Here is a 14,876-nt window from a genome sequence, read left to right on the forward strand (position 1 = left end):
AGCAGATCATTGTGCGGTTGAAATATTTGTGCCCTTATACCATCAGCACTATGATGGTGGCCAGCCAGTTGGACCCTGGCACGGTCATCACTCTTATCCAACCTGATATGATTGGGCCAGAGCATCTGCCACCTGTCCGATGGTGCCCCTAAGTCCCTGCAGGTGGCCCGTGTTTTCATCGATTAGGGCATGGCCCAGAGCATCCGTAATGGCAGAGACCTCCCAGGCCATAACACCAACATGTTGTTGGGAACTGATTAGGGCAATTTTATGTGCCACTAATAGGGGTAGAGTGTGTACGTCGAGTGTGCCCTATTGTGGGTGCGAAACATGTTAGTGTGTTTCTCTGGTTGCCAATAACTATGTTTTTACCACACCCTCTTCATCTGTTCCTGCTCGTGGTGCAACGCTATCCTTGGCTCTTTGCCAAATTTATTTCCCATTGTGGCTGTGACCTGCTGTCAGACTTGAGACCTTGCCACCTCTGACACTATGTTTGTTCAGGGTCCCAAGAATGAAACCATCACTCCCCGGACATTGGAGTTCATCCCTTGGATGTCCTGGAGGAGACCAGTAAAGTAAGCTGGGTGTAACCTGACAAAACTGACAACCCTATCCCTGCCAGTATGACTAGGGCCAATGAGCCAGAGCACAGTCGGCAGTTCCGCAATACCTTGCTGTCAGATCAGAGCTTAGACGGCATGTGGCAGCACGCTGCCCAACCGGTCATTGAGTCCAGATCCGATTGGCTTGTGAGTGCCGCCAGCTCCCATACAGGGAACAGAGCCCAGGGACTCTGGACTGACCATGGACGGGGGTATTAAAACATTTAATACGTAATGTGTTGGGGCTCAGAATAAACTGGTGCACGCTTTGTAGAGAGTATTTTCATTGCTGCTACATTTAGCTACAACTGATTGTGTGTTAAGTGCACATTTTTTTTTTCTATAATGAACAGGGACCTGAGACTCTGGTAAATAATTACATATTTTGCCTAAATTATCCAGTGATGTACGCACATAGATGGGATTGCAATTGAGTAATGGGTTAATATAAACATGTTGAAAGTACCTTGTGCAGGAGAAAGGTGAGTTGGCTAGAGTAGCCGTGTGTATTAACCCTGGTTGCATATCACATGCTCACTTGTGTGCAGTCCGTGACAGAGAGTATATGGGCCACATGCTCACAGATGGACCGTACATGACATTGCTGTTCCTCAGATTTAAAAAAAAAAAGAAAAAAAAATGACACAAGGGACAGGTTCTGTAATTTTTAGTTTATAGCACAGAGTATATTAGTGGTACAAAAAAAAATTCTGATTATTGTTCTTGCTCATAAAGGAATTAATTTGATAAATTGTACCTCCAAAAAACTTGTGCTGTTTATTTCGAAGACCAGATGCTGTAATTATGTGTTCTGCCTTTTGGTTATTGAATTTTTCTATACCATTATGCTATTTTATTTTCTAACATGTCAACATTAATTATATTATGACTTGATTTTGCATGTTCGAGGGCAATCTGTAAACAACGTTGGTTGAATAAAATTATTTTTTTAAATTGTTCTTGCATCAATGTTACTCACTTGTCTTTAATGATACATTATATACATTTTCAGTATAATACACCTTCATGGCTTGCGAATTTGTGTCCGATATAAAAACAGGTTTTAGCCTTTACAAGCAAGTAATGAAGATACCGATTTCTAATCCAACAGCGCCACCGTGTGGTAAATTGTTTCAAGAATAGACTCCTAATACCAACACGTTGCGCCTTTTGTATAATCACAAACAGAAACAAACACTACTTTATAGTGTATTAGCCATGCTACACTACTTTGTTTTAATTTATTTAGGGATGAACTAGAAACAGTTTTTTTTTGTTTAGCTTTATAGTTATGGTTCCAGCAAACTAAATGCACTTTAATCAGTTCATCAATTTTATGGGATTTTTTCCTTAAAATCATTATGTCGGTAATTAAAGTTCACCCCAAGTTATATATACAGTAGGTGCCTTTATGGTATTAAATATTGATTTGCTTTCTGCAGTGTCGTATCAAACGCAGTACTGTTTCTAATGACAGAACTGACACCTCCACATACATGGACTTAATTATACATTACTTTACAAATGAAGAGAACTATTATCATAAACAATTAAAGTGACTTAGAATGGAGATAGAAATATAATAAAAACATGTCCTGCAGGAAATGTGAAATACTATAACGCTTTTTTGATGCTGTGGGTGGCTCTGAAAAGAGCCTTTGTGTTGGGTATGTGGGGATCTCTGCTCCTGGTCTCGGGGGTGAAGCTCACTTGCTGCTCTTGGCCGGTTTGTGGCTCTCGGTTTTCTTGGGCAGTAGCACGGCCTGGATGTTGGGCAGGACACCCCCCTGAGCGATGGTGACCCCTCCGAGCAGCCTGTTCAGCTCCTCGTCGTTCCGCACAGCGAGCTGCAGGTGCCGGGGGATGATGCGGGACTTCTTATTGTCCCGGGCGGCGTTACCGGCCAACTCCAGGATCTCAGCGGTCAGATACTCCAGCACTGCAGCCAAATAGACCGGGGCTCCGGCCCCCACACGCTGAGCATAATTTCCCTTCCGAAGCAGCCTGTGCACACGGCCGACTGGGAACTGCAGCCCAGCCCGAGATGAGCGAGTCTTGGCCTTAGCGCGAGTTTTCCCGCCTTGTTTGCCTCTTCCAGACATCGTGTATCACTCAGACAGCAGCTCAGGTAACAGGAGAAGTGACAAACCCCTGACCGTTCTGTTCTGACTGACAGATTAAATCTGTCAGTGGTGATATTGGATACCGAGGCTTGAGCCTCATTACTCCAAGTTCTCTTGTTGAGTGTATTGTCGCACTCTTTAGGAAGCTTCTTGATCTGTGTTACTTGCCACAGTTGAGTTGGTTTCACAGGTTCAGCGCTGTGATGGGTCGTGGGTAGCGGTCAAATGGGTTTGCAGAGATCGCAGCAAGCTTCTTGATCAGCGGGTTTGAGTTCTGGTCCAGTTCCTTGTAGAATTTCTTGTTGAGCTTCTTTAGATGTTCATCTAACATCTCGATACCCAGTTCCCTATGAAGGTCTGCTATTCTTGTAGGAAGTGGAGCGTTGGACGCAATCCGCAGCGCCTTGTTCTGTAATTTTTGGAGAGATGATCTTTGATGTTGGTGGCAACCACTCCACACCGGGGAGGCGTATGTCATTGTGGGTCTAATGATCGCCTTGATCACATTGACTTTGCTCTTGATGGGCATGGTCCTTGTCTTCAGCAGAGGGTACAGTGCTGCCAGCTTGGTTGTTGCCTTCTGTTGAATCTTCTCAATGTGGTTTCTCCAGCTTAGTTTGCTATCTAGGATTACACCTAGGTAAGAGCTGTTTGGCTCCCATTTGACAGCCTCTCCGTTGAGGGTGATTGGCGGGTGTGCCTTGATCCTCTTTTTGGTAAACAGTGTAGCTGTAGTCTTGCTGGAGTTCAGTCCTACTTGCCAGTCGCTGTACCATGTTGATAGCATGTCTAGTGCTTTCTGGATGTTCTTAGCTACTTCTTTCTCTCTGAAGGACTGGGAGATGACTGCCACATCGTCTGCGTAGAGTGCCAGTTGAGTCTTGTGGAGGTCTGTGGGGATGTCATTCATGAAGAGGTTGAAAAGGAAAGGTCCCAGGACTGATCCCTGTGGCACGCCAGCGCGGATGGGGCGTGTTGTTGAGAGCTCTTCCCGCACAGCCACGTGGAATGTGCGCTCCCGCAAGTAGCTTGCAGTCAGCTTAATCAGGTAGTTTGGGAATTTCAGGTTGATCATTTTGTGCAGTAGTCCTTCATGCCAAACTCTGTCAAACGCTTTGGCCACGTCCAAGAAGACAACTCCAGTTGATTTGTGGATGTTGAATCCATGGCTTATTATGTCAACGACTCGCAGCAGCTGATGGTTGGTTGAGTGGTCCTTCCGGAATCCAAATTGCTCCTTTAGTAGAATGTTTTTACCAGAGGCAAAGTGGCGGAGGCGCGTAAGAATAACTTTCTCCAGGAGTTTCGACAGTCCAGAGAGCAGGCTTATCGGACGGTAGTTTGCAGGATCCCTCCGTGGTTTTCCAGGCTTTGGAAATACAATGACCTTGGCTTCCTTCCAGGATTGAGGAAAGTGCTGGAGCCGCATGCATGCATTGAAGATTTCTGTGAGGCATTCCATGGCTGCCGGCGGAAGCTTCTTGATGGCCAGGTTGGTAATTCCGTCACTTCCTGGTGCTTTGCCATTTGCCAGCTTTTCTGCAAGTTGCATTATCTCAGTCCTGGTGCATCCTTCAAGGGTTTCCGCTTCGGTCTCTGGTAGGTGCTCGGTAAGATGCCTGTTAACTCCTTGCTCAACTTCCCGTGCTATTTTGCTGGCTTGGTTAGGCCTAAAAGTTGTCTCCAGTGTGTCAGCGAGAACCTCTGCCTTGTCCTTGTTGCTACATGCCAGGTGGGTCTGGCCCTGGATCGGTGGATTAGGCTCCTTCTTCCCGGTCAGGCGTCGGGTCATTCTCCAAACAGAGTTGTCGGATTCCTTCAGCTTGGCTGCTGCGGCCTCCCACCTCTCCCCCCGGTGTTGGCTGATTTGCTGTCGCAGTAGTCTGGCAAGTGAGTTGTACTTTACCAGAAGGTCAGGTGTGCGGAACTTCTGCCACTGGCGTCGGGCCCTGTTTTTCTCAGCAATCGCTTGCTTGATCCCGCTCGGTAGGTCGTAGATGGAGCAGCATTTGGGCATCTGTTTCGGGACGCTGTGCTCTATTGCATGTTGGACTGCGGTAGTAAAGGTGTTAACAGCATCATCAATGTCTCCGTTGGTGTCCAAGGGGCGGGGGTTTGTGATGTTGCTCAACTCTTCTTTGTACAGGCTCCAGTTCGCCCTGGTGAAGTTGTACCTGGGTGTTTGCTGGTGGGTTTCCATCTCGTCGCCAACAGTAATGGTAACTGGGTTGTGGTCTGAGGTCAGTTCCGCCAGGGTTTCCAACTGGACAGAATGTTTCACGTTCTTCAGTAAGACAATGTCCAGGACATCCGGTGTGTGGCTTGCAGTGCCTGGGTAGTGGGTGGGTTCTGTAGGGCCAGCCACTACAAAGTCACTCTCCTTTGAGTAAGCAAGAAGAGCTTGTCCTCTGGAGTTTGCTGTCCTTGAGTTCCAGCACCGGTGTTTGGCATTTAGGTCTCCCCCGATGATGGTTGGGACAGTGGAGTCCAGCAGAGCTTCCAAGTCTCCCAAATGTAGCTTCACCTTAGGGGGGCAGTAGGTGGCAATTAGTCGCAGTGGTCCTGTTGCAGTCTTTAGCTGTACTCCAGTGGCTTCAATACTCCGGAGGGGTGGTAGTGCAATCTCATTATGGCTGACCCGTGTGTTAACAATCACAGCCGTCCCACCACCTCTGGCTCCTGTTGCCCGGTCGGTACGGTATACCCTGTGGTTCGCCAGGCTTAGTTTTTGGTTTCCTTGAAGGTGGGTCTCCGAGAGCAGAGCTGCGCATACATTCCTCGATTCCATCAGGTGAAGGAGTTCATCTGTCTTCTTGCTGATACCATTTGCATTCCACATCACGATGACAGAACTGCGTTTAGATGTTGCTGCCATGGTGGTTAGTTTCTGTGCTCCTGAGAAGGGCCGGGATGAGATTCGCTATCATTGTCACAATGGGGTGAATATCCATTCTCGCAATAGCGCTCGCTATTTTAAGGATGATCTCTAGCCAGTTTGTTGGGCTTGCGGTTCCGCCTGCGGGGTCCGGGTTGGCCGCCTCAACGGGGTTGGTGGATGGTGTCCTGAGAGTTTCCGCGTAGGTCTGTCCATCTGGGTTTTGCATCCTCTGGGTGGATGCCGTGCCTAGGTCTGGGATCAGGTGTTCTGTGGTCCTCTGTCTCTCCGGCGCCAGGCGGGGAAGCTGGTATTGAGTAGTGGGTGTCTTCCTTGGTGCCTGCTCCATCAGGTGGGGTGTCCGCTTTTCCCGTTCCTCTTGCTTTGCTTTCGTGAGGTACGGGCAACCACGGTAGCTTGCCGGGTGTGGGCCTTTGCAGTTTGCACATGTCGCCGGCTCCTTCTTCCTATCTCGTGGGCATTCCTTGGAGTTGTGGTTCTCTCCACAACACACACAGCGTGGCTTCTGGTGGCAGAATGCAGAGGTATGCCCGAGCCGTTGGCAGTTGAAACACATGGTTGGGCCTTTTCTGCCCTTTGGCGCTTCTGTGGTTACCACACAGCTACAGAGCTTGGTAATCTTGGTAAGATCTGCAGGCTGGCTCTCCGGGGTTTCTGCCAGTGTGACAATAAACAAAGGGAACTTCTTGGTCTTGTCCACCGGGGATGTCAATTGGGCTACGCTCTTGACTGGAAGTCCATGTTCCGCGAGGTCGTGGGAAATATCCCCCATGGAGGCGTTTGCTGGTAAGCCGCGAATTACAAATTTCTGGGGCTTTAGGCGCGTCAGTGGGAAGGTGTAGTATTCTATGCCCTGCTTTGCAAAGCAGTCCGTTAAGCTCCGGTAGTCGTCCACAGTTGTGGTAGTGATCTTTGCGTGGTTCGCCCGTGGTTTAACTACAAACGGGGAAGTGCAGTGCTCGGTGAGGATGTCGACAAGGTCCTTGTGGGTCTTCATATTCCTAACCATTACCGGTGGTATGCGAATCTTTTTGGGTGGGAGTGCAGTCTCTTCATCGTTGCACCTGGGCCCTGAGCAGTCATCGGCATTAGCAAGTGGCTCGAAGCGGTTTGATGTTTTGATGCCTTGGTCTTCCTTGTGCTTCTGCATCTTTGTCTTTGCTACCGATGGAGGGGAAGAACCATTGGAGCTATCAGAGTTTGCTCGCCCTCTCTTCTTCACTAAAGTGTAGTCCATGTCTTCTGCAGCATCATGTATTGCAGTCTCCATAGGTGGCACATTTGCCTCTGCCATAGTAAGGCGCAGACCAGAGCCACGCACCCGCACGGCGGCGGGCACACGGCACAAATCAGAGCCACACGCACGGCGGCAAGCACACTGCACAAATCAGAGCCACGCACACGGCGGCGAGCACACGGCACAAGTCAGAGCCACGCACCCGCACGGCGGCGAGCACACAGCCCAAATCAGAGCCACGCACCCGCACGGCGGCGAGCACACGGCCCAAATCAGAGCCACACACACGCACGGCGGTGAGCACACGGCCCAAAGCACGCAACGCAGGGAGCAAAAGCACACGGCGCAGGGGGGGGCACGGCACCAAGTTCAGGGGGGGCACAGCACAGAGCGCAGGGGGGGCACAGCACAGAGCGCAGGGGGGGCACAGAGCGCAGGGGGGGCACAGCACAGAGCGCAGGGGGGGCACAGCACAGAGCGTAGGGGGGAGCAGAGAGCACAGGGGGGAGCACAGAGCACAGGGGGGCACAGCACAGAGCACAGGGGGGCACAGCACAGAGCGCAGGGGGGCACAGCACAGAGCGCAGGGGGCACAGCAGAGCGCAGGGGGCACAACAGAGCGCAGGGGGGCACAGCACAGAGCACAGGGGGGCGCAGCACAGCGCACAGGGGGGGGGCACAGAGCACTGGGGGGGGCACAGAGCACGGGGGGGGCACAGAGCACAGGGGGGGCACTGCACTAGGCAGGGGGGGGGGCAAGGCCGGGGGTCACAGCAAGTCGGAGCTCTGGGCTCAGCACTGCACACAGAACTCAGCATACAGTGCAATAAAGCTATAAAGCAAAGCGATGGGCAATGACCCACGTGGCAGCAGCAGCTCTCCCACACGTGGCAGCGGCGGCTCTCCCCCACGTGGCAGCGGCGGCTCTCCAAACGGGCCAGTCAATACATCCCCGACTGAAACTCTGGAAAGTGGTGTCGGCGGCGGGCGCTGTGATGGGAAGTGACCCACTCGAGGAGTCATCAGCCTCTCCGGTCAGTTCAAAAGACTCAATCCAACTGTCGTGACAAACCCCGCCCCCTGTGCCCTTATTTATACACGCAGACAGCAGCTGAACTCCTCTGTGATTGGTCAGTTTTGAAAACAGCCAATCAGTTCCATAATCCTGTAACCACCAATCATCTAATTTGAAAGAAAACTGATGATGTCATAAACGGTCACATGATAAAGTCAGCCAATAGACGAACAGAATGCTGGGGCTGCTAGTTTGCATAGGACTCCTATAAATAGAGCTGCTGGGGGTTTAGGTGACATTGTTTCTCTGCTGTTTGGAGAAGAAGCATCGCCCGACATGCCTGAACCAGCCAAGTCTGCGCCAGCGGCCAAGAAGGGCTCTAAGAAAGCCGTGACCAAGACCCAGAAGAAGGATGGGAAGAAGCGTAGGAAGAGCAGGAAGGAAAGTTACGCGATCTACGTGTACAAAGTGCTGAAGCAGGTTCACCCTGACACCGGCATCTCCTCCAAGGCCATGGGCATCATGAACTCCTTTGTGAATGATATCTTCGAGCGCATCGCAGGGGAATCGTCCCGTCTGGCTCATTACAACAAGCGCTCGACCATCACTTCCCGGGAGATCCAGACCGCTGTGCGCCTGCTGCTGCCGGGAGAGCTGGCCAAGCACGCCGTGTCCGAGGGCACCAAGGCGGTCACCAAGTATACCAGCGCCAAGTAACCCCGATCTCATCACTGACCCACAAACACAAAGGCTCTTCTAAGAGCCACCCACTTTATCACTATAAGAGATATGCTCATATGTCATCTGTGCTCGGGATAAAAGGGAAGTGTTCTATTATACATTGCAATTTCTCAGTTATTTGCTTTTGTAGCTATTATATATTATAAAGTATCTTATGTGATGTATTTTTAGCTCTTTCTGGCTTCCTACCCAGCCACGTGTTTGCTGCACTTGTGTTGTTTTGTTAGTACGAGGCGGGAGAACCGCAGACAAAGTGACAATCGCCGAGAATCCCCTTCAGATAATCTGCAGGTCACACACATCCCACAGGGTGGCGCTGCTGTGTTAGTAATGTGGTTCGTGCTCGGGAAGTAGGATTTGGGGTTAATAACCTGCGATTATTTTCCCTCATTTACTTTTTTTGAGCCTCACTAAAATACAGATTATATGTGCACGTGTCAGAATAAGTGTGCATGAAATGATGCCCTCACACCCGCATGGTATATAACGCATCTGATCGGGGGAAAATCCTAGTGCAGTTTGGGATTAGTAACAGACCATGCAATCCGTGTTTGCCACATGCGTTAGATACGAGCACATTCATTTGCATTATCAAAATTGGCCTTTTATAGTTTGTCGCACATTTTTTATTCCATTTACATAAATATAACAAGTGATATTTCTCATTGTCCTGTTGGGTTGGACATTAATTTAGAAATCGGTCAAATCTGCATTAAATAGGCTGGGAGGTGTTACATTAAAGGCTTCTATTGTCACCTTGTTCAATCTGTTATCAGGGATTGCACCTTTTTAGTATAAAAACAAGGCTGAGCAACATGTGTTTCCTCAGATTTCAGTAGCAGTTGATGTGGTTTTGTGATAACTTGTCAGAACTCTAAATCGCAAATATTTATCACGTCCTGTTTTTTTGAATCCTAAAACCACACAAAAAAAAAGCAACACAAATATACAGAGAAGGTAAAAAGGGCCAAAGGATTTAATATCTGCCATTCACACACAGACCACACGGTGGCGGTATTGCTTTGGTACTAACGTGTATCCCGGAGACCTGGATTTCTCACGTGATCTGAATCAGGTTTCACCCCCAGATAGTTCTGTGACACACTGCACGTTGTGTGGCTTCCCTTAATAGAATTGGTGTGAATTAAGTCCAAATCAATAGGACTCTGACATTGCTGCATAATTCTTGATACATTTAGGTTTAATCCCTTGAATAGCCCATAATGTAATGAAAAACATTGAGTAAAATCCTGAATTTGCAAAATGATAACTGAGCAAAACACATGTACAGGTGCTGAGACTGCCAGAGATGCCACATTCCCCATAACATCTATAGAGGGAGAAAGGCAGCAAAACACAAATGTATAACTCGCATTAATAAGAAACACTTGGGCTGTTCCTTCACTATCCCAACATCACTTGTGACATTTTTACATCTATTCAATTACTGTCTCTATTCTAAATCCAAGCTCCGTAATATTCATTCAAAGATCCCATGTTATTCCAGTCACATTTTTTTGCACAGTTTGGTTGCCTCATTCCTCTGCCCTTAGTTATCATTACACTCAATGGGATCTGCCCAAAGTAATCATGGCCGCCGAGTGCATCATCTATCATCTCTATGGTGACCGAGACTCTTGATAATGGGCATGCGCAGTAAGGTCTCCATTGCAATACATTACTATGCATGTCCCTGACTCCCAGCTTCACTTCCCCGGAACTACATCTCCCGTGATCCCCCGCGCACCGGGCTTTAGTTCGGAGGCTGCACGGTGGGTGAATGTGGTTCATGTAATAAGACGGAGGAGCAAGAGGAGAAGCAGCGGCGGCCATGTACCTAGTGCTGTGCGGAGGGGGTGGGAGGAGGTGGGGTAAGGGCTCTGTGATAGCTTTCTATGTGACCTCATAGTTTAATGTCATCCATCATTGTCAGGAGGATAATGATTTCTCTGCTAATTAGTCTCCACAAATCACCCACTGTAAGGTGATCCTGGTTAGGCAGCTTATCCCATCATCGTCACTACAGACACATAATGGTGAGATGGAGAAGTGAATGGACATTATACAAATCTGTTATCTGAGATGTAGGTTTTGCCTTTTTATTTATATTTATTTTTATTTATATATTACATTTTATTTTTAATTCCTCAATGTTTCCTCTTATGGAGAAACATTGACATAACATCGTATTTGAAACCTCTTAGAAAACTCTTATTTTTATAGCAGCTGTTTATCCTTAATCACAGCAACATTGGGGAGTAGCACAACCATAAACTAGGAACCTGTGGGTGTGCAAAATATCTCCCCCTCCCCACCCCAAAATAGTGGGTTTTAAAAACTCCCAATAACACGTTTCTATTTAATTTTCCATTGTCTAGGAAACGTAACCTTGAGAAACGAGATGCCAACGGTCTACTGTACATGCAAAGCCCAGGAGAGAAACAGACGCACTCCCAGGAAAAGATCCGGCCCTCATCTCACAGCTGGTCCTGGGGAGGTGAATATTATTTGCAGGTTGTGATATCAGTCACAGGAGACAAGGACACTTAACATCGGGAACACACACACACACACACACATTTTGAACGAGGTCGACAGACGGCGCTACCCACAGTTTAGGCACAAACTCACCCAAACAGGGAATCCTTTCTCAACTAGGTGCCAGGCGCCGCTTCCAAGTCTGACCCGGGAGGCTTCCACGCTCCGTCCGCTGTGGGTAGCGCAGTAATCCAGGGATGATATTTGCACTATAGCAAGTTCAAATCGCCTGCTCGCCTCCACTTACACGCCTCACTTTGGTTTATCTCCGGCACAAACCTCGGATGGCATAGTAATGAGAAATTGGCAGCTCTTTACAGGGTATATTTCACAGAACATGTATATGCATTTAGCATAGGGACCTGCTTTTGAGACTTACCTTGACGTTGGTTACCAAGCTTGGCATTATTTGATAAAAGGATGTAACCAAAAGTCTCCTTTGTCTTATAGATTTAGTTTTCACTATGTATATTTATTTCCCCATTTATTGCTACCCATTGATTGAAGTGCAGGGAGTAACTTTCTGTCTTTACATAGGTTACCTGTCTTAATAGCAAAGCATGGAAGACGGGGTGCTGACTAATCACCGAGCAGAGGCTCGTCTGATTAGCCAATCCGGGACACAGGAGGTGACTGTGCCCCTAAGACACCCCACAGAGGTGGGTTTGAAGAGGTGTGGGAAATTCAAACTGACAAGTAGAAATTGTACCTACGGGGCTTATACCCAGCAACGGTTCCCCAAGACAACCCAATATATCCCTCAGAGATAGGCGCCTCAGAATCTGGACTGAACAATAGCGCCACTCGGTGAGACATTGTTCCCCAGACCTGAGTCAGCGCTCCTCCCCACTCCTAACAATGGCTGGGGCACTTCCCCACCCACATTCCTGATAGCAGGACCCTATCTCTGTGTGTGCAGGCTCGCTGAGTGATTACCAGCCCTGCACACATGGGCAGCAGCAAAACATACTCATTCTAATCAGGGAGGTACATAAACCCAATCACATTATTCTCTGGGATACTGGGTTAACCCCCTGAGGATCCCTTAAGATAGGTAGGGACAATGGGTTAACCTTTATTAATATGATCCCCATTGGCCCATCTTTTAATCATTGTCTTATAATAGGAAATTAGCAATTACACCAGACAGAATAAGGCACAGGGGAGAGGAATATACACTGGCGATAATTGTGCTATGCTAAAACAATGATGTGGTAAATTATGGTACAATGCACAGTTATGAAAAGTTTGAGCTATCATTACATATCCTTATAGGAAATGTAGGATTATGTTGCAAAGTTACCACACTTCTTCATGCCTCAGAAATCTAAAAAAAAACTATAGGAGGTGCATAGAAACTACAATAATAAGCAGGATAGTGGTATAATTGGAAGTATGTCTCCCTGAATGCCCTTCAACAAACAAATATAAGTCTCACCTAATGCACAATTACAATGTTGTTTTGGTTCAGTCTCCATAATAGGCCATAGGGGACTTTCGATGTCATGTAATATGCCCCACTTGTTGAAGTATCTTGAGCTGTTCTGAGTTCAAAAAGTATTTGTCTGCATTATAACAGTTGTGATCAAGCTCTTGGAATGTCCATACCCCTTGGACGTATTGTCGTCTCTCTGACAGGGTAATGAAGCTTGTATGTAATATAACACATTCATTATAAATGGCATTTATAATTGAAGGTGTGCTGCTGAAGATTACACGGTCTACCGGCAATACTCAACCTCCATTGTGGAAGTCAACAAGCATTACCAGTGCTACTACAAATAGGGGTCAGCAGCTCTCGGCAGACAGGAAACAATTGGTTGCCAAATCGGCATTGCATGGTGTCTGTGAGTATGCCTCAATACAACTGTATCTGTGTATGATGTGCATCTGTAACATAGTTGGCTGACCACTGGGATATGGAAATCTATGCCACACTTTACTTGCTGCATTGCACATAAACCTTATTTACCTCTGTCTGAGAGACGACACCCAGTTGTGGATATTTCAAGAGCTTGATGGGGACGTGTTTTCTGCATATGCATTGTCATGACCCGGATGCAGATCACACCATTTCTAGGGATACTAGGGGGACGAGGTAATAGTACAGGCCTAGCCCAATAGAAATTAAAAGGGGAAAACATAGAACATAAACTCTTACTAGAGTTCATGATGTCGCTTAAGCTTGCTTATCCTGTGGATAAGTTCTTGCAGACTGTGAGGCCTCTGGAACTCAGAAAGGTTTGGGTGAGGACCTCCAGCAGCTGGAGCATGTTGCTTCAAAACAGTCAACAAACGGTTCCACCGGACGCAGAGTTTCTCTGAATCTCTGGAAGTCTTTCTGGGCTTATATAGGTTTAGTTCTCATACAAAACCATGGAGAGGGGGCGGCTAGGCCATTCAGCATTGTCTCTTTAATCAGCTGTCCAATCCGGAGAGTGTTTGAAGCTGAGAAGGACCATGCACACACATGATTATGGCCAGTGTTCGACAAATGCAACCCCCGATCGCCCGGAGGAGTGCATTTAACCCCCTGTAGAGTGCCGTTGCTGTGCTGTGGCTCATTTCAGGATGCCGGGACACGATCAAGCGGGTCACCTAGCAACGCGGGACGCCGTAAGGATAGCCCAGCCGAAGACATCCCTTGGAGGCACTGCAGTGACGCTACACCACACACCAACGCAGGCGCATACAGGCACGCCCTCCCCCACTAAGGATCTCCTAGCAACTGCCGGGACCAGAGGCGCAGAGAGGCCTGGAGATTGTGGCTTTAGCTGGATGTGTCTGTGGAGCGGCGCTGTGTGGCTGGAGGAAGTGCTGCTCGTGTTGCTTCTGCTTCCGTGTGTATCGCGGGCGAGGCGGACGGTGGGAGCCCCCCAGGCTGGATTTCCTCACTCTCATGGCAGGTAAGAGAGGGGGGGGGGGGAGAGGGAGATGCAGCATACCACTCCAGTGAGCCGGCTTCAGACATAAGAGCATCCCCCCCGGTCACTGCTGTATTTCATCTCCTGTCGGCACCGCTGATAAGAGGGAGAGGGAGGAATTTGAGAGGGCGGACACTCGCTCTCGCGTAGGGGAGGGGTTTGGTGTCTGTGTGTGTGTAAGTGGCAGAGAGAGAGTGTGGTTGTGTGTGAGGAGGGAGATGCAGCATACCAGAGTGGTGTGTGTGTGTGTGTGTGTGTGTGTGTGTGTGTGTGTGTGTGTGTGTGTGTGTGTAAGTGGGGGAGTGTGTGTGTGTGTGTAAGTGGGGGAGTGTGTGTGTGTGTGTGTGTGTGTGTGTGTGTGTGTGTGTAAGTGGGGGAGTGTGTGTGTAAGTGGGGGAGTGTGTGTGTGGGAGAGTGTGTGTGTGTGTAAGTTGAAGTCTCGCCTCTGTCTTGCCCTCGCGTGAATAATAGGGGGTGGGGGACAATGATTACATGAATACTAGGGGGTAGGGTATAATGGTTGCACGGTATATGGGTAACAGTTTCACACAGGGATGTGGGGTTAGTGGATGTCTCTCAGCCTGTGGCAGGTGCTGACATAGTGTGCAGCCAGTTCTGCTGTGGTTTCATCTTCTCCCAGGAGGATCGCTATTTTTTGGTTCTCCTCTATATTATTAAAGTTCTGGATAAGTGCAGTGAGTTTCTCTAGGTGGGCACTCCTCATTTCAGAGTATTGTGTGCAACGCAACAGGACGTGTATTTCATCTTCTACCTCTCCTAGCTCACATCTTTGGCAC

The 14,876-nt window shown here is 48.5% G+C and overlaps 2 protein-coding genes across 2 annotated transcripts; one reads left to right on the forward strand and one right to left on the reverse strand.

Annotated features, from left to right (window-relative positions):
* Nucleotides 1–1,290: 1,290 nt before the first annotated feature.
* On the reverse strand, nucleotides 1,291–2,730 carry LOC142481539 (histone H2A type 1-like). Its single transcript, XM_075582927.1, has one exon. It carries the CDS (start codon nucleotides 2,705–2,707, stop codon nucleotides 2,312–2,314), a length of 396 nt encoding a protein of 131 aa, XP_075439042.1. The 5' UTR covers nucleotides 2,708–2,730; the 3' UTR covers nucleotides 1,291–2,311.
* Nucleotides 2,731–8,162: 5,432 nt separating this feature from the next.
* LOC142481538 (histone H2B 1.1-like) lies at nucleotides 8,163–8,713 on the forward strand. The gene has a single exon (XM_075582926.1). The coding sequence runs from the start codon at nucleotides 8,213–8,215 to the stop codon at nucleotides 8,591–8,593; it is 381 nt and encodes a 126-aa protein (XP_075439041.1). The 5' UTR covers nucleotides 8,163–8,212; the 3' UTR covers nucleotides 8,594–8,713.
* The last annotated feature ends 6,163 nt before the right edge of the window (nucleotides 8,714–14,876 follow it).

Source organism: Ascaphus truei, unplaced genomic scaffold (assembly GCF_040206685.1).
Source record: "Ascaphus truei isolate aAscTru1 unplaced genomic scaffold, aAscTru1.hap1 HAP1_SCAFFOLD_2783, whole genome shotgun sequence".
Taxonomy (NCBI): domain Eukaryota; kingdom Metazoa; phylum Chordata; class Amphibia; order Anura; family Ascaphidae; genus Ascaphus; species Ascaphus truei.